At 43.4% G+C, this 18,314-nt stretch overlaps 3 protein-coding genes and 2 non-coding genes across 5 annotated transcripts; 2 read left to right on the forward strand and 3 right to left on the reverse strand.

Moving 5' to 3' along the window:
- Positions 1 to 35: 35 nt before the first annotated feature.
- lpcat3 (lysophosphatidylcholine acyltransferase 3) lies at positions 36 to 8,273 on the reverse strand. The gene is made up of 13 exons (XM_068760560.1): positions 8,189 to 8,273; positions 6,388 to 6,495; positions 5,269 to 5,375; positions 4,707 to 4,800; positions 4,444 to 4,481; positions 3,785 to 3,963; positions 3,570 to 3,678; positions 3,380 to 3,466; positions 2,896 to 3,059; positions 1,812 to 1,959; positions 1,356 to 1,511; positions 350 to 483; positions 36 to 253 (listed from the first exon to the last, which is right to left on the reverse strand). Exons 1-12 carry the CDS (start codon positions 8,271 to 8,273, stop codon positions 364 to 366), a joined length of 1,395 nt encoding a protein of 464 aa, XP_068616661.1. The 3' UTR covers positions 36 to 253; positions 350 to 363.
- Positions 8,274 to 8,913: 640 nt separating this feature from the next.
- Positions 8,914 to 8,970, reverse strand: LOC137917861 (U7 small nuclear RNA). Its single transcript, XR_011106675.1, has one exon. It is a non-coding gene; the product is annotated as a U7 small nuclear RNA (small nuclear RNA).
- A 422-nt stretch (positions 8,971 to 9,392) lies between these two features.
- LOC137917862 (U7 small nuclear RNA) lies at positions 9,393 to 9,449 on the reverse strand. The gene has a single exon (XR_011106676.1). It is a non-coding gene; the product is annotated as a U7 small nuclear RNA (small nuclear RNA).
- A 1,444-nt stretch (positions 9,450 to 10,893) lies between these two features.
- tpi1b (triosephosphate isomerase 1b) lies at positions 10,894 to 13,875 on the forward strand. Its single transcript, XM_068760561.1, has 7 exons — positions 10,894 to 11,060; positions 12,169 to 12,292; positions 12,447 to 12,531; positions 12,677 to 12,809; positions 12,918 to 13,003; positions 13,100 to 13,187; positions 13,264 to 13,875. Exons 1-7 carry the CDS (start codon positions 10,952 to 10,954, stop codon positions 13,383 to 13,385), a joined length of 747 nt encoding a protein of 248 aa, XP_068616662.1. The 5' UTR covers positions 10,894 to 10,951; the 3' UTR covers positions 13,386 to 13,875.
- A 540-nt stretch (positions 13,876 to 14,415) lies between these two features.
- On the forward strand, positions 14,416 to 15,719 carry LOC137914234 (uncharacterized). Its single transcript, XM_068757840.1, has 2 exons — positions 14,416 to 14,578; positions 14,658 to 15,719. The coding sequence occupies exons 1-2, from the start codon at positions 14,416 to 14,418 to the stop codon at positions 15,281 to 15,283; spliced, it is 789 nt and encodes a 262-aa protein (XP_068613941.1). The 3' UTR covers positions 15,284 to 15,719.
- The last annotated feature ends 2,595 nt before the right edge of the window (positions 15,720 to 18,314 follow it).

An 18,314-nucleotide genomic window follows, 5' to 3' on the forward strand; every position in this document is an offset into this window, starting at 1 on the left:
ACGTTTCTCAAAAATGTTCATAAAAAAGACCCTCCCATTTAAAACACAAAAATATATATAGAAATTTATTTGTACACATATATGTATATAAATGTATATAATATATATACAATACATTTAGAGATATATATTATATACATTTATATATAATATAAGTTGGTTGTTGTCTATTTAATAAAGGCCTTAAATGTTTTTCCATTCTCCTCCTTGAAAGTCACAGTTCCCTTCAGTGGATATTTAGCCTTAGTTGGACCTGGGAGAAAACAGATACTTTAATATTTAAAACATTTATTCACAGAGAGAGAGAGAGAGAGAGAGAGAGAACACACACAGAAAAAAACATGCTTACCATATTAAGTCTTTTCAGTCCTCCTTTTTCTGGCCTCGTTCTTTCTTGGGCACCAGCACCTTACGGAGTTGCGGCATGATTAAAAAGGCTACCAGGAAGAAGACATGCCCGCAGACATAGATGGATGAATACACCTGAAAAACAGAGGTGTCAGAGCAGTAGAGTTAAAAATCCACTTTCACGATGACAGCTGCCCCGTCTCCATCCCCGCCTGTCCACCGGCTACCGTCGACAGTTCCCTGACCCTGCTACTCTGCGTCATGCCAGCTCATGCATGTCCCTCGGCAGCCGCGTATAAACACCAGCCACTTCCTCGCTCATTGTTCCAGCTGTTCCTGTTCCAGACCCTGAAAGCTTGCCTGTCCGTGTTTAAGGCTGCCCCTCTTGTTGCTGTTGCTGGGTAAACTGCCTTTAAGGCGATCTTTAGGGAGCCAGTCTCTTCATTATTTTTTACTTCACTGCAACAGACACAAAGTACTGTGTTGTCAAGTATACTATATAAGCGTATATTCCTGGTGTATTACTGGAACAGGGAGCCTGGTCTTCTGTTGAAATCACAGTGGCATAATGGGTCGTGCTGTTGAAGTGCATTCCTGCATCCTGCTGCAAACGTGCAGCGTACTGTAGCTGAATTAGAGTCGACGGTTGTTTGTCCATGCTTCAGCCATCATATTGACTAACAGGTTATTTTTGTTGTTTTTATTCTGAGCTTTCCTGCAGTTCTACCCCTCTGATTATTCCTTCAAATCATATGTAAATCAAGGACAGCTGATACCCTGTGTTGCAATGTTTATACATTCCTGAAGCAAATGATTCTGGCTTATATAAAAAGATTTAAATGCCCCCGCCCAGAAACATAATCCTTAACGCAGTGCCGTTTCATCACCCTGGCTGCCTTTGGCTCATCTTTCCTTGTTGTTACTTGGGAATACGATACCCAGAGCTTACAGATGTGATGAACAGTATTTGTCCTGCGACCCAGTGTCCTTTCAAGGTTGCGAGTTACCTTGAACCATTTGTCATAGGCAAAGAGGCAGAATGGCACCAGGGCGTAGCCCATGAAGAGCCAGTGGATAAACTGCTGGACTACGTAGAAGAGAGGGTACAGCACGCCGTTGGCCAGCTTCGTCAGCAAGGGGCTGTCCCTTACCAGTGCCTGGGCCTGTCACACACACACACACACACACGTTATTACAATCTGTTAAAGAGTAGCCTTTGAAGTGATGGCAAACTGTACTATTTAATTTCATTAAGTACATCTTGCAGCGAGGCGATCAATGTCCTTCTATTTGATAAGAGACCATTTAAAAAAGCAAAACAATAGGTTTGTTATGCATACACATAAAATTCTGTCGTTTTTCTGAGAAAATAACGAGATCACAACAAGTGAAAGCTCAGACGTTTTGACCTTCGTCTGTCTTTGCATGAAGCTTTTTCGTCCTGCTCTGCGTCTGCAGCCTACCTGTCTCTCTACAGTCATGATGAAGAACTCCATGGAGAAGCACATGATGTATCCAGAGTGAAGGCCATGCCAGATGGTCAGGAAGAGGAGTGTCAACACCTGAGACAAGGCTTTGTTCCCCATGAACCTCAACCGCTTGAAGACTTGTCTTTAGAATAAAACAGAAAAACAGAAAAGCAAAGCAGGCCCAGTCACCGTTATAATAACTTTGGGGAGTTTAAACACAAACACTGGCAACAAGCTGCATTATTAACCCTGAGAACAGGCTCAGACAAAGTACATGAAGTACTCGCTGTTAAAAAGCCTCGCTGTGCCCCTGCCCCCCCCCCCCCCCCACCCGATAAGCATCCGCTTCACCAGGTGAAAGGTGCTCAGGAGACCAAGAATCCAGAATATGAAATTCTCCCAAACTCCTTTTATTCACGCCTGTTTCTGTTTCTGCCCATTTTTATGTGAGCAGCACGGATGCATGTCTGTCATTGCAAGTCTCCTTTGAAACCCGAACTGCAATTAACTGTAATTCAGCGTTTGAAGCACGCCGACCTCTGGAGGAGCATCTGCATATGAAACACAGTCCTGGTAATACAAAGACTCTCTCTCGAGCCCACTGGGTTCTTCTTTGTTGTAAGAATGGAAACATTTGTAAGGCTTAGGAAAATAGAAGTTAAATATCAAACTTAGCTAATTTAATTCTAAACAATGTAAATGTGTGCAGGAAGAATTATAATGCTTTTATCCATCGGCCTGTTCCTAAAAGCTCCTTTCCGCTCTGTGCATCACGCGGTTTTGGATGTTCGAATGTAACACACTACACGGGTTAGCTAAATGCTAATTCAACTGAAATGGACCACATAATGAACTGTGTGTTCAATAGACTGGTCCCTTTCAAATGACGTTCCAACCTGTTGTTCAATCAACCCTTTTGTTTGTGATCCTCCTGTGGGGTTAAAACAAAGTATGAAAGCGGTGTGAGACCAGGCCGGATTAAACTGTCATTGCGCCGGTTATACTTCATGCAAATATTTAACCTTTACAGCACAGCTCTGAAGCCAAGAACAACACAGATTGTTGACTCCGCACTGACCTGGCAGCCCAGGAATTTGTATTGATGTTGAAGGAAGCGATGGTTCCTCCAAAAAGCGGCGTGGTTTCATAGAGCCACACCTTCATATTGGCACAGGCATCCCATTTGTGCTTCCCATCCACTGCGCCGTTGTAGCCGAGACCGCTTAATATACAAACACCCTCCTGCAACACGCAAAACATCATGCGTTCAACGTCAGGCCTCAAAGCGAAGCACGAGAAACTGATCAGGGAGAACTGCACCGATTACATGCAGCCTTTAATCGTGGATGTTTAAGTGCATGCAAATATATGTTAATTACGGTTTAATAAATGCGCATTCTTTCTCACGTCAAGTGTTAAACTAAGTATAGAATGTAAATGCAGCTTATAAAAAGAGGAGCTTCATTATAAGAACCGAATCAGTGGGCTGTGAACCGTTTCTCAAGGCACAATGCCACTATTTCACACTCGTGCACATATTTGCAGGTTGGAGGGTGACTTACCGCTATGAGCCAACAGCAGACATATTTATACAAAACTATCTTTGCCCACAGCAGAATAAATACACAGCGATACCAGAAGGGCTGAGCCTGTGGAGGACACAGTTTGACATTTTAATGTTTGCCCACGAGACAGATATTCTATACTTGGAATATAAATACATGCAAAGAGATTCATTTTTGTCATTCTCACGTCATATTCATCTGTTAAGAAGTAGCCGTCTTGGTAATAGGGACTGAATGTTGCATATATCGCCAGGCTGAGAAGCCCGAGAGAAAACCTCTGCAAAGCGGGTACAACACTGAAAAAAGAAAAGAAGAGACAAGGATGGAAGAAGCAAACACAAGTACACAAGTAAATATTAGCTTCAGCGTGTCATCAGCGCATTTTTTTGTTGCCTCTTTTACCTGTTGGGAGGGTGTCCAGGGCAGTCGGTGAGCTCCCCTGCCACCAGCCTCTGGTAGTTCCGCAGCGTGAACTGAGGTCCCACCAGGAAGCCGCCGTAGAAGTACGAATAGCCGAGCACCTCGATCAGCGAGGGCACAGACGGCAGGGCCGCTTTCTTCTGTTCGTCACTCAGCTGAGACTGGAGAGAGAGAGAAATACTTAATAGAGCAAAGCAAGTAACAGAATGGAAAATCAGCCGCCGTCACAGACGAACAAGCTGAACTAAAAAACAGTCTGAAGATGACCTGAGGAACAAGTGAAATGAGTTTTTCCAGTTACGTTTTTATTTCAAGTAACTTGGCGGTAATAATTAATGTTTTGTTTTTTGAGTCGAATCAGGAAAACCGCTTCTAAAACAGACTTTATTTGCATAATTATTTTTCAATTTACGACTTTAACATTTGTTTTTAGTATTTACTCTAGTATTAAGTAAATTGCAACCCGGACACAGCGATCATTTACTTGTTGGTGGAGAAAACGGTTTGAATGTTCCTTCAAAATAAAAAACCCTCTTCTGCCCGTCTTTGACTCCGAACACAATGACAGAAGTGACTGAACAACGACATATTTATATTGAAATAATCAGGCAGGCAAAAGCAAGAGAGATCAACCAACTCACTGGTTCCTTTCCACCGTCATAGAAATCAAATGACAAACCTGCAATCAGAAAATGCAACTGCTGTCAGAAACTATGTTAGGATGACTAACGCCGTCATGATCACATTAATGAACGTCCTAATCCATGCAAAGGCAGACGTCAGCATTCATCAGTGTGTTAATCGTTCACTAGAGGGCGATTGCGGACTACAGCAACAGGTTGATCGGACACAAAATGAGAACATCTGCATGAACAACGGCGGAGGGCAAGGACAGTCAACTCGCCGATGAGTTTGAGCGTGAGGACGCAGTGAGGCATAGTCCATTTGATGTCGTACTCATCCGTAGCCGTGTAGTAATACCCTGCCAGCAGGTATACCTGTAGGAGGACAGAGTGTAAGGGTTGAAGGACAATCAAAGCAAGCAGGAGTCTGCATCACGCGACATGAGAAAATAGAGAAACAGGAAGTGTGCTGGTTCAAAAGAAAACCATAATGGCAATTGTTTTTTTTTTCTTTTGTTTCCACATTTGTATGACTGTGGGCAATAATTGCACGGGCATGCAAAAAAAAAAAAGGAAAGACTATAGGGCAGTGGAATATGACTGCAAAACAAAATGATTGACCTTTGTTAAGTGTAGCCCAGTGAATGGATGGGACAAACAGTTGGTGGGCGTTGACAAGTCAATTAAATTAAGTAGCAGAGTGTAACGCAGAGATCAGGTATTAAAGTGTGCAGAAAAAACGAGTTGCTGCATCGCGGCTGGAACAGTTTGACGTCAGACAAACGGGAGCCGATGTAAGACTGGAAGTAAGGGGAGAGGAAAGACCGGGACATCTCATCTCACCATTTGAAAGATGAAGCTGGTCAGGATGGTCGTTACCGTCCTTCCCATGAGCCTCAGCATCACGAACTGGACGAGGATGCATACTGCAGAGTGACAGATCTGAGAGCCTGGGAAAGACACGGACGGGGGGGGGGGGGCAGTCATGTCTGACCTTTAATACTGGACATGTCAACAGCATTTTTCCTGCACAGTTCAATATCCAGTAAGATGGAGAGAAGACAACAATGCAGATCCATTATACTCATGCAACATGAAATGAGCATTCCAAGAGCGTTGAAATAAAAAAAAAAGGAAATATTTAATTTGAGTGAGAGATGAAGCAACAGACCTGCTGTAAATTCCAAGAGCAGCCGCAGAAGAATAAATGAAAGATCAACATTAGCTTGTGTTGATTCAGGAATTCATCCTCATTACGGAGGAAGCTCCACTAATGCATTCCATCTATGGGATTATCATGCTACAAAGTGTTCTATACTGCTAAGATTTAAACTCGTACATGTGGAAAGATTAGAAGAAGTAGTATTAGGCCATATTCTCCTCATGTACACCATTTTTTTTCTCCAAACCTTTAAGGCTATAAATTCGCTACCTCTGAGCCAAAAGGACGGGATGAAGAAAGAGCTTCAACTTCTTTGTCTGTGATTTTGGACAGCTGATAAAATAAACACTTTTAAAACATCGCATTAGGTTAATGAAACTTTGCATTCTTCAAATATTGAATTGACAGATCATTTATAAAAAATGGCATTTTAGTTAACCGAGTTAACTGCTCAGGGATACTTCGCAGAAATTCTTGGCTGTCAACACATTTAGCGATGCAGTGTGCGAGGAAGGTTACCACTGAAATATCCTGCAGTTAATCATCATATGAAAGTTGCACCCAACAGTGTATTAAAATAATCTGAAGTCAGATGAGATATGAACCTGATCCTGATCATGTCACACAAGACCGAGAATGACTGTTAGTTCACTTCCTGTCCAGTATGAAAGAGGTATCAGTGACTTAAACCTGCCCATAGATTATGAAAAAAACACAGATGTGGAAATAGAATACAATTATACAGAATTAATCTTTTATTTCTTTGTTTAAAAAAAATGAAAGTAAATTCTTTGTCTCACCAAAGTTGAATGTAGCTAGAGCCAATCCAGAGAATAAATGGAACACGTGTAGAACGTTGGCAGACTGGTAGAACAGGAAGTGACGGTAAACCAGAGCAAAGGGATACCCTGCAAGACAGACAGACAGACAAATGTCAACAGACCTACAACGTGTGCCTTCTCTCTCTCACACACACGCGTGCACACACGTGCACACACGCGCACACACACACGTACCCGGATCATCCTGGATACCGCCGGAATGTAAAATCAATGAAAGACAGAAAGAGCTTAGGTTTGTAGTTAGTCCCCAAAAAATCTCTTTAGCAGGTTTCAGAATTAATTAGAGCTCTATTATCAGTTAAACTTTTACAACTATTTGGTGAACATATCTGTACTATTTGTAATATATAGATTTGCTTTCAACGAAACATTATAACGGGGCGACACATGAAGGACATACTGGCAGTTCTTCATTCATCTTCTGAACCGCTTTTACCGTTACCGGGTCACGGGTCGTGCTGGAGCCTATAATTATATAGGCATCTATTTTTATGTGGAGGATAATAAATCATTTCCATTGCGGTCCCTTACCCTTTAAACACAGGGCAGTTGCAGGGCTAATCTCAGAGTCAATGTGATTGATTCAGAGTCCTACAAGCTTTCTTCTTTTTTTTTTTTTTGACTAATTCGGAGCCGTTTCGAAGCTAAATGCTCTGCTTACATAGCGCAGTGTTTGTGGAATCAAATGCCAAGATCCACACGGTGCATTGGGCAACGCCATACTCTTGAAAATCAGTGGCAAAACACAGACTAGATTGCATAAGTCTGAAAGGCTGCTTGGACCACATGACTTGCACAATCTTATGAAAGACACGTGAAACTACAAAAGGCCAAGATGATGCCTGCAAAGAGGGTTTTCCGGCGCGAACCAATCAAAGTCTAAAAAATTTATTGCGGCAATCGGCCTATTGCATTATTCCTGTGACAGACGTGTCCATGTGTCGGAGCAAAGTACAGAAATGGCCTATCGGATGACTTCCCCCCCCCCAGAGAAAGAACACACAGCACCCCCCTCCCTGATGATCTGCATGTTACAGCCTGCAAGAAAAGAGAAACAGCCTGCAAGAAAAGAGAAACAGCCTGCGTGCAAGTTTGAATCAAGTTAAAGAAACGCGGCCCGGAGTCCTTCCCTCTGCTCACCTGAGAAACAGGAGGGGTTAGAGGACGTGATTTCACAGCTTCAACTCTTATAATGACAGCATCTGCCTTCCCCCAACGACAATGGTGCTATTATTATTACCACCACGAACATGAACACCGGTAATAGTACCAAACAAATCTGCCAGCTCTCTTCCTGCCTGCAAAATTTGCAAACGCAAACATTTTGTCATTGCAAAGCTCACTTAACAAATCGATAAGTTTATAATGTCGTCCGAACGACAGCTGTCAGAGCCATGTCACGACATTACACGAGACAAACTGGTCGCATTCTTGTGTCACAACAAAACCGCCCCCCCCCCACCCACGTCTCTGCAAACCGGTTTAACTAAGCTTGACAATAATGTTTCGCAGTTTTGCCAGAAATCAATATATCGTGAAATCCCGTCATTGATTATGCAGCCCGGTTAACAACAGTAGGGCCAAACATTTGTGCGTACATTTATCTGCCACAGTGAACCTACAGAGTGACTGACCGTGATGTTAGCAGTGAGTTTAACACAGTGAGTGGACTTAAACACGCGAACACGCCACGCAGACGCGCGTTGTTTCCTCCAAGCTTTAAAGGTATCGAGTAACTGATCCGTGAAGCAAAACTCACCGATTAATATCGATAAAATGAGTCGAACCGCTGGCTCTGGGGAACCCAATGACTCCGACAGACTCTCCAGCAAGGGAGCCGCCATCTTTCTTGTGGGCGGAAATGTCTCGCGACGGTTCGGTAAACTCGATTATTTCCCGAGATCAATGCCCTTTAAAGTTTGGCTGTTCCGTCTGACCCCGCCCCTCTTCCCTCAGCCCCGTCCCTCTCTGTCAGCCATTTGATGACATTATTTTTAAGGTTGGACTTGTGAGGCGGCTGTAACGTCATACGAAGACTAACGAGACGCGTAAACAAGTTAACGCGGGCGCCATGATGTTTTAGCGGAAGCCTCATTTCGCAGCGATAGAAGGTTTTAGTAGCGTAAGAGCGCCCCCGCGTGGCAACAGATAGAAACAACCATAACTGGAAATGTAAAAAGAAAATCTGTGTCCTGAGTAAAGCGCCATGTCAGTCATGCATTTCCTAGATTCCATTTCTACTTCACAATACAAGATATTTATTCTTCTTTCGGCTCGTCCCATCAGGGGTCGCCACAGCAAATCAACTTAATCCCCACTTCACCCTGTCTTTCGCATCGCCCAACACCAGGTGTTCGGGGATCAAACGATTTGGAACTTGAAACAGGTTACTTGTATGATCATGACAGAAACTCCCCAAAATGTATGCCGCCTTTGACTTGAGTCAGCACGCGGTAAACGTAAATTAATTCTTTACATGAAAGTGAGGGCTTCCCTTTATAGGAAACCTGCTGGAGAAATACTAAAAGAGCGTAATTCCTTACCGGTGAAGCGTCCTACGGTACGGGTAGTACCCTGACACCGTTCCCTTCTGTTAGGGTGTGACTTTATATCGAATTTTCCTCCTATGGACAATCGTGACAGTAATCGTGATTCCTTTTCTACTTCACATTACAAGAGAGACTATGTTCATTAATCTTTGCATGCATGGAGCTATTTAATTACATCGGGGTAATTCGATGATTAATATTTATCAGATCTTAAAAACATAGTATTTTAATTACTTTAAAGTTCCCCTGTGATATATTGTAAAAAAAAAAAAAAAATAATCTCGGTCTTGCGTGGAAACTCAGTAAGCAGTTGAAGAAAGTACACGGAACTAAATGTGGGTCGTTGCAGCGTGGGAATCACTGTGGAATTGAGCCAGCATGCAGTCAAGGTAACTTGATTTTTTACATTGAAGTGAGGGCTTCCCTTTATAGGAAACCTGCTGGAGAAATACTAAAAGAGCGTAATTCCTTAAGCGTCGGCGCGTCCTACAGTACGAGTAGTACCCGAGCAGAGTACCCTTCTGTTAGGGTGTGACGTCGTGATGAATTTCGGACATTGTTGAAGTACACAATTACAATAAAACCCGAGTGTAGGTTTTTACAAAATCACTTAAAACGCTCTTAAACACGAGTTAAAGTGGCTTTCATAAAGCTAAATTAAATATGTAAAACAAAACTAAATATTACCCAATCAGAACTCGTGATGATCCACGGGAAAGCGGAAATGGGTGGATATTTTATCTGTTCAACCAATCAGGTGTTAGATGAAAGTTTCTGACGCACGCATGAAGAACAGCAAATCCAATGAAACATATGTAGGTTTTATTTGTTGCAAATTTAAACCACTGATTTATTACCTCCACCAAAGAGATAAGGGTATCACATGTGTCTGTTTTTATTATTATTATTTATTTTTCATTAGTAGACAGTAGACAGAGAGAGATGTGGGAAGGGCGGCTCTAAACGTTTAGGGAGGTTTATTGAGCAGGTTAAAAAATAAATACAGCAATGGGGTGTGGAAGTCAGTATCAGTGGTGTGTGAGGGCGCATGAACGCGTTGGATAATGTGCAATGCGTGTTGTCGTGAGAAATAAACAGCAGGCAGCATGGCTTTGGGAGTGGAGAGGACAACAGCAGCACCCACACCTGCAACCACTGCTGCTGTGATCGCTGATTGCTGATTGCAGACACCTGCTGACTGAGCAGGTGGAGGTAAGTCGTCTTGGAACACTGGCCAGGTGTTGCCCGTTACTTGATGCCACCTCAGGCCCGCCCATCCGAGGGAGCGGTAAGGCAAGGCAGAACAAACACAGTACCCAAGAACGACCGAGGCCCTTGCTTGGGCTGTCACGACATGTTTGGCGTCATTCACAATCATTGACAGCACCTGCCATCTGAAACTCTTGTATGGCATTCGTGGTTTTACAATATGTTGTTGTTCATTTTGATAATTGAACATGCTATTACATTAATTTATCTATAATCACAACTCAATGAAATGAAATTAAGTACATGATTCTAAAACGATTGCATTTAACTTTATGCAATTCCATCAGTAATGGCCCGTATCGAGCTAGTTCCCTTGGTCTCCAGTTTAACGGATAATCTTGAACACATCATGACATTTTCCACTTCCCCTTTAGAAGTCATACTATGGCAACGCCACAACCCGTTCTGATCTTCCTCTGATTGGCTGACTATGATATTCCTGACCTATTTATTTTCATCTATCCAATAAACGCCGCTTGCACTAGCCAATTAGAAAGCGGAGTAGAGTGGGCGTCACCTCTACCATAGTATGATTCAGAATTTAGTAGGCGGGCGTGCCGCCATGCACCAATGGCGGTCCGGCAGAGGAGGAGTTAAATATTCCCTGTTCATAAATACTCTGACTTGCACCAGCACGTCCGCTCTCTTACCCCAGACGAGGCGCCGTATTATTCTGCAGCTCACACTCACAAAAAGCCGCAAACATGAGCAGGAAATTCTTCGTTGGTGGGAACTGGAAGATGAATGGCGACAAGGAAAGCCTCGGGGCGCTCATTAAGACCCTGAACGCAGCCGCTGTGGACTCCAATGTCGGTACGTGGACATGGATGACCTCTTCAAATATTCCCTTGGACGTTTAATGCTTTAATACGCGATTTCTAAATAACACGGCCACTATATCGGTCATGAGAGTTGATGCGTGTTCTCAGTCAAAGTCACTGCCGGGATGGCCGAGTCAATCAAAATGGCTGGGTCATTGAATCATTCGGGGGGTCATCAATAAATAGCATCACAGCGTTGCGTCGCATTCTTTTTCCTCCCTATTAAAGTTGCATTCACGTCAGTGGGTTTTTTTGAAAATGTAACCGAACCAATGCATGATCCTCGACGGACGGATGTGTGGATCACACGTACAGAATGATTTTCAGTCATGTCTGCTACTGGTGGGCGTGCGCTGGTAGCTGCACGTCCGCTTTGCCTTTGCTGTGTGACCGCAGGGTGTCATCGATAACTCAACCTAACCTATTCTCCGATTAATATGTTTATTATTGTTATAATTGTGCTGAGCCGCGGCTATTTATAAGTTAGGTACCGATATGTATTCATCCAGGAAGGTCGCTCGTGTGAATTTAATTTTCTCCGGGTCTCACAGTGTCACCTGAACGCAGCACTCCATTTGCCAGCCTCGACCCGTTTCCTACGGCCGAGGGATCCCACTCAGAAATCTCTCATAGTTAACACTGCACTTCCTCTGAAACTACACGCAATGGCGATCTAGTGCGAAGGAATGATTGATTAAATGAGACTGTGTCTCGTGAAGTTTCTCTGACCCCTGCGCTTTGTAGGCCACCGAACTCTGACCTTTAATTCATGAAGACTTGAGTGTGGTAGGGAGCGATGACCTTTACCAGACCAGTAATGACTGGAGGCCTCTAATATAGACTCCAGTGACCCGTAGATACAGTTACACGCTGAATGTCAGTGTTTGGACTGTACTCTATCTGAGCCACGCTGGCTACGCTGCTGTTTAACATTTCGATTGGACTTGAGGCACAAGACTGTCTCTGCAAAACATACAACATGTCGGTTTAATCGTGTGTAATGAGTTGTTGTCGTTTGACTGGCTAGCTAAATATAAATATAGGCATCGTCTGAGCTCCACAAAAATGCTACGCGTTGTTTCTTCTGCTTCTGTCAATAGAGGTGGTGTGTGGTGCGCCATCGATCTACCTGGACTTTGCCAGGTCCAAGCTGGATGCGAAGTTTGGTGTCGCTGCTCAGAACTGCTACAAAGTTCCCAAAGGTGCCTTCACTGGGGAGATCAGGTAGGTGACGCGTCTCCTGGGGTTTGATCCTGGGCAGTTAAAGATGGATGGATGGAATGTCTTCTCCATATAGAGAGGAAAGTAGTGCCACAGTGACAAATATGAAATCGTACTTAAAACCGCGTTGTTGTTGTTTTACATTGTGTGTCTGCAGCCCTGCAATGATCAAAGACTGTGGCGTGTCCTGGGTGATCCTGGGGCACTCTGAGAGGCGCCATGTCTTCGGAGAGAACGATGAGGTAATTCTGGAGGATTTTATTATCATCATCGCATCTTGATTACCGTCTGCAGTGATTGTTAACGGTATCAAACATTTTACATAGTAGTAGTAGTAAACACAAAAAAAAGTCCTCATTTTTTTTTTGTTGGATATTTGTGTGTTAGCTCATTGGTCAGAAGACGGCCCACGCTCTGGAAAACGGCCTTGGTGTCATCGCCTGCATCGGCGAGAAGCTGGATGAGAGGGAGGGAGGCATCACCGAGAAGGTTGTCTTTGCTCAGACCAAGGTCATTGCAGGTACTCCGGTCCGGATAACCCCTGACAAAAACTTTAAATACACACATGTGATAATGTGTATTTAACACAGAATTCAGAATACAGTCTTATCACACACCTCTTTGACAGATAATGTAAAGGACTGGAGCAAGGTTGTGCTTGCTTATGAACCTGTGTGGGCCATTGGCACTGGCAAGACTGCTTCCCCACAGCAGGTAAACATAAGAAACCACTAGAAGTGTGTGTTTGTTTGTTTGTTTTTAGTGTTTCTTCTCATGTGCCACAATGATGTGTGTCGTCTGTGATCTCAGGCTCAGGAAGTTCATGAGAAACTGAGAAACTGGCTGAAGACCAACGTGTCCGAGGCTGTCGCCAACTCTGTGAGGATCATCTATGGAGGTAAGTGAGCGAGTCGTTTGTTTATTCTCATTTTATTGTTCACACCAATCTCCGCTCATGGACCTGTTCCCTTCAGGTTCTGTGACCGGTCCTACCTGCAAAGAGCTTGCCTCCCAGAAGGACGTCGATGGTTTCCTTGTGGGTGGAGCCTCCCTCAAAGGAGAGTTTATTGATATCATCAACGCCAAGGCAAAATAAGAACTGCAGCAGCTGCAGCGAGATGTTGTCCGGATGACCCAGTTCCATCTTCCCTCACTAAGCACTTAGTCCTCTTGCTATTCAAAAGCATTTGTGTAATGATGTCATTCCCTAATTTTCCTTCATTTTAAGTGACAGGTTGACGTGTAGTCTGTGCTGCACTGAAAAGAGTCAAGTCCACTGCTAATGGCCGACAAACATACTAACATTCATAGCAGGTTCTGCAAAATTAAACCTCGAGTTGTTTTGGCAATCCTCACCTTTTACGTGAAAGGTTTTACACACTTTTTTAATGTAACTGTCGCAGCTTTTGTCAATCGGATGCATTTGTTTAGTATTTGTGTCTCTCTTTCGTGTGGTTATGTTATGATCAGTTCTCTCATTGGCTGTTCTGCCAAGATGGAGCTGTCCATTGCATGTTAACCATATTGGCTGATGGGTCGAAGGGTGAGAAGGCTGTTGTGAAACATAATAAATGGTGTAGACACAGTTTAAGTATCTTTGTTTTGTGCCGTTGTATTGATGTGTATTTCATTGGATTACAGATCAAACTTTCAATATCTTTTCTTGGCACCGACTGCTGTATTGGTAGTTGTCGTAACCCATTCCAGATTAGCCAAATGATGGGAGCGGTGTTTAGGGGGTTCTGTTTTTGGGTAAAACAAAATTGAGATGAAAACTTCTTTAATCCTGTAAAGGAAAACATTTGTAATGCTTTGTGAATCACAAAAGTTGTAAGACTTAAAACTACTCAGAAAGGTCTGACTAAACTTGATATGCTGCGAATGATCACAAAATCATCCCTAAATATAGATCTACAATATACAATGAACAACATAACCTGGGTTATAGGGGCCTTGTCTTTAAACTCCGGTCCACTAGGTGGCAGTAGTGCGTTCTATTAAACGCTTTGTTTAAACGGCGCAGCCTCATTTCCGTGTTTACCGGTGAAGCGTGACGCTGAAGGATACGCCAGAAAACGTCGGCTAGCGCTACTAGAAAATATTAGCTTCCCGTATAAACATCCAAAATGTATTCGCTGAAAGATTTTTTAACCGAGAGACTGTCAGCAGCGGCGGAAGAGATATTTGAAGCTGTCGAAAAGACAGTGGCCGAATACAAAGAGGAGATTTGTCGTGCTAAAGATTTAGAAATCAGTCGTCTGAGAATTCAGCTGCGGCTTCTCAAGTCAGGTTGGTTTGAACAGCAAATACCTGGAGCCGAATCATACTGTCATTATCCACTTCCGGTAAATTGATTGTTTTTGTCTAGATACCAGATTCGATACATGCTTCGGAGGACCTCCACAGCAGCAGATCCACCATCACCGCCTTCCTCCTCCTGAGCAGGAGATCCACCATCCGCCATTCCCTTCAGCGGAGGCTCCGGACAACGAGCTCTGCAAAGAAGATGGGTGCAGCAGCATGGAGCAGGAGCGTCCGGAGCCCTCGGATGTGAAGAAGGAGCAGCAAAAGAGGCCCTTCTGGATGGATGCTGACGAAGACCAGCTCGACAACCTGGAGCCAGACATCAAAGATTTCATTTCACCTCCCTCCACTCGGAGGGGGAATCTGCAGGACCCCATCATGGTCTTCCACCAGAGCAGCATTGGCGAGGAGAATAAAGATAAACCTTACTGCTGCTCCGTGTGTGAAAAACATTTCAGCAACTGCTCCCACCTCGCAGCTCATATCCGGACGCACACGGGGGAAAGACCTTACAGATGTGAGATATGCAAAAAGACTTTTATTACAACGAGTGCGCTGAACAGGCACCAGACGATCCACACTGAAGGGAAACAATATGTCTGTAATCTTTGTGGTAAATCCTTCAAGTGGATGGACTCTCTTGGGAGACATGTCAAAAGTGTGCACAAGGGTCCAAATACATCTGTATGACTCGCATGGAAATCTCAAAGTACTTTTAATGTTATTCTATGTTAATCATACAACTCCTGATGGGTGAGCAAATAGCATTACGTCGGCTTACTGTTTAGTTGTTAGTAGATGTCTGAAGGTCATTGGTAGAACTGAAGGAGCCTCTTGGATGAGGGGTGAAATGTCTTCAACTGAGTCCAGTTGATTTAAATTACTTCTTTTTTTTTTTTTTTTTTTGCTCTTCTTGATTCATGGTAGACATAAATAACTTCCAGGAAGTTGATTTCATGTCCATTAGTTCCAACAGCTGGGATGAGAACCTTTTTAGTCCTGTAGAGTAAAACATTTGTAGTGCTTTGTGAGTCACAAAAGTTATAAGACTTAAAACTACTCAAAAAGGTCTGATATGCTGAGAATTATGACAAAATTCTCCCTAAATATAGATCTACAATATACTATGAACAACATTTACAATAAAGAGAATGAATTTTAAACCCTGTGCCATGCAGCCTGGATTATAGTGGCCTTGTCTTTAAACTCCGGTCCACTAGGTGGCAGTAGTGCGTTCTATTAAACGCTTTGTTTAAACGGCGCAGCCTCATTTCCGTGTTTACCGGTGAGGCGTGACGTTGAAGGATACGCCAGAAAACGTCGGCTAGCGCTACTAGAAAATATTAGCTTCCCGTATAAACATCCAAAATGTATTCACTGAAAGATTTTTTAACCGAGAGACTGTCAGCAGCGGCGGAAGAGATATTTGAAGCTGTCGAAAAGACAGTGGCCGAATACAAAGAGGAGATTTGTCGTGCTAAAGATTTAGAAATCAGTCGTCTGAGAATTCAGCTGCGGCTTCTCAAGTCAGGTTGGTTTGGACAGCAAATACCTGGAGCCGAATCATACTGTGTCATGATCCACTTCCGGTAAATTGATTGTTTGCGATCGTTTGTTTTTGTCTAGAGATCAGGTTCGATACATCTATTGGAGGACCCTCACAGCAGGAGATCCACCATCCGCCATTCCCTGCAGCTGAGGCTCCGGACAACGAGCTCTGTAAAGAAGATGGGTGCAGCAGCATGGAGCAGGAGCATCCGGAGCCCTCGGAGGTGAAGAAGGAGCAGCAAAAGAGGCCCTTCTGGATGGATCCTGACGAAGACCAGCTCGACAACCTGGAACCAGACATCAAAGATTTCATTTCACCTCCCTCCACTCGGAGGGGGAATCTGCAGGACCCCATCATGGTCTTCCACCAGAGCAGCATTGGCGAGGAGAATAAAGATAAACCTTATTGCTGCTTCGTGTGTGAGAAGAGTTTCAGCAACTGCTCCCACCTCGCAGTTCATATCCGGACGCACACGGGGGAAAGACCTTACAGATGTGAGATATGCAAAAAGACTTTTATTACAACGAGTGCGCTGAACAGGCACCAAACGATCCACACTGAAGGGAAACAATATGTCTGTAATCTTTGTGGTAAATCCTTCAAGTGGATGGAGTCTCTCGGAAGACATGTCAAAAGTGTGCACAAGGGTCCAAATACATCTGTATGACTCGCATGGAAATCTCAAAGTACTTTTAATGTTATTCTACGTTAATCATAAAACTCCTTATGTGTGTGAGCAGATAACATTACATGTTTTCTTTCGAATCATCTTAGTAGACATTGTCGAGCTTTATGTAACTAGTTAAAGTCAGTATTGTGCAACTGAATTGTAGAAAACATTTGACAAAAGTATCTAAAAAAAAAAGTATTCTGACAATAAAATAATGACAGTCTGTACGTTATTTATCCATTTCTTCGGGAAAACAGAAGATCCACAGTTGTCCACAAGGTGGCAGTCACTCACAGATTCAAAGTAACGCTCCAAGCTGATTCCCTGTTGGGACTTCTTCTTCAGGTGGGGGTCAGAAAAGGTTGATTGCACAGGTGAAAAAGGAAGCAGACGAGTGGCTGTGAATCCGGCAGATAAATGAGATGTTGGAGGATTTTGCTCACCAGCTTAGGGTCTCCCCATGAAACTTTATCCGTCCAGCCACGGATCACAAATTCTGCAGCGTGGAAACCACAGTCAGCGCAGACAGGTGAAATACAGGCTCAATGGCCTCTTTAGCAAGAGAACAAAGGCAAAGGTGGAGCAAAAATGGCATGAAGAATTCACAGCAATCTGTGTTGAAAGAGAGGAAGGGCTTTTTGGGTTTGCCGCACAAGCATCAAAGGGAAACACATGATGTATAGCAGTCCCTCCAACTAGCCTGTGGTAACACTTTGAGGTTCCTGGCTGTGTATGTATAATGGAATAAAGGGGTGGTGGATCATGTATAGAGCCAGCTCCATGTTCAACAGAATACTACATCTGTGAGATCTCATTTTTATTTTCCTTAGACGCAGTTAATTACAAGTGTCAGCAGCTTCGAGGAGCCCACAAATGATAATACACATAATGCATCAATATGCTAAGCAATAGGCCGTGTTTGCTTGGGCATTCAGTGTTTGAGGCTTGTATGAATTTAACATTATGTCTTGATTTATGCCGTTTAAACGTAGATGGAAAAACTGTTCCTCTTTGACGAGAGTGTGACTTAAAATCATCACAGAATAGAGTTCCGATCTGTTTCTTCCATTGCAAATCGGTGTCACATTCCTTTTCTATTATTATATCCTATTCATATCTGGCACTACAAGTAGGTCAGAATGAAAGAACGGCAATTATTTCCCAAAGATTTGAAAACAGCAGCTGCTAATAATAAACTTTGATTTTACACACGAAGTTGCCAAAGGAACCAATAATAGTAAGTTCAGCGCTCAAAACGCCTTTCATCTTTCATCCATACCTTTCACGACACACTGAGAAACGACTGATGAAGTGCTAAGAATATCCTCCAGATGTGATGTCACCAGGGGGGGGGTCAGATTTGTCAGGCTGGAGGATACTTTACAATCATGTTGACACACTTATTCAAGGTGACTTTAAATGACACACCGATACCAACTCAAAGACATGCCTCCGTGCGGAATACGATTCACATCCAGCATCTCTGTCCTTTCTGAAATCAC

The sequence above is a fragment of the Brachionichthys hirsutus genome, chromosome 3 (genome assembly GCF_040956055.1).
Source record: "Brachionichthys hirsutus isolate HB-005 chromosome 3, CSIRO-AGI_Bhir_v1, whole genome shotgun sequence".
In the NCBI taxonomy this organism is placed as follows: domain Eukaryota; kingdom Metazoa; phylum Chordata; class Actinopteri; order Lophiiformes; family Brachionichthyidae; genus Brachionichthys; species Brachionichthys hirsutus.

What these genes read in the sequence shown, in the direction of transcription:
- lpcat3 (XM_068760560.1), bottom strand. Translation starts at nt 8,273, where the DNA reads ATGGCGGCTCCCTTGCTGGAGAGTCTGTCGGAGTCATTGGGTTCCCCA. An exon ending in TCTAGCTACATTCAACTTTG is followed by an intron (nt 5,376 to 6,387) that starts GTGAGACAAAGA and finishes TGTCTTTCCCAG; the next exon opens with GCTCTCAGATCTGTCACTCT. An exon ending in TCATGACTGTAGAGAGACAG is followed by an intron (nt 1,512 to 1,811) that starts GTAGGCTGCAGA and finishes TGTGTGTGACAG; the next exon opens with GCCCAGGCACTGGTAAGGGA.
- tpi1b (XM_068760561.1), top strand. Translation starts at nt 10,952, where the DNA reads ATGAGCAGGAAATTCTTCGTTGGTGGGAACTGGAAGATGAATGGCGAC. An exon ending in TCTTCGGAGAGAACGATGAG is followed by an intron (nt 12,532 to 12,676) that starts GTAATTCTGGAG and finishes TTTGTGTGTTAG; the next exon opens with CTCATTGGTCAGAAGACGGC. An exon ending in TGTGAGGATCATCTATGGAG is followed by an intron (nt 13,188 to 13,263) that starts GTAAGTGAGCGA and finishes TGTTCCCTTCAG; the next exon opens with GTTCTGTGACCGGTCCTACC.
- LOC137914234 (XM_068757840.1), top strand. Translation starts at nt 14,416, where the DNA reads ATGTATTCGCTGAAAGATTTTTTAACCGAGAGACTGTCAGCAGCGGCG. An exon ending in GCTGCGGCTTCTCAAGTCAG is followed by an intron (nt 14,579 to 14,657) that starts GTTGGTTTGAAC and finishes GTTTTTGTCTAG; the next exon opens with ATACCAGATTCGATACATGC.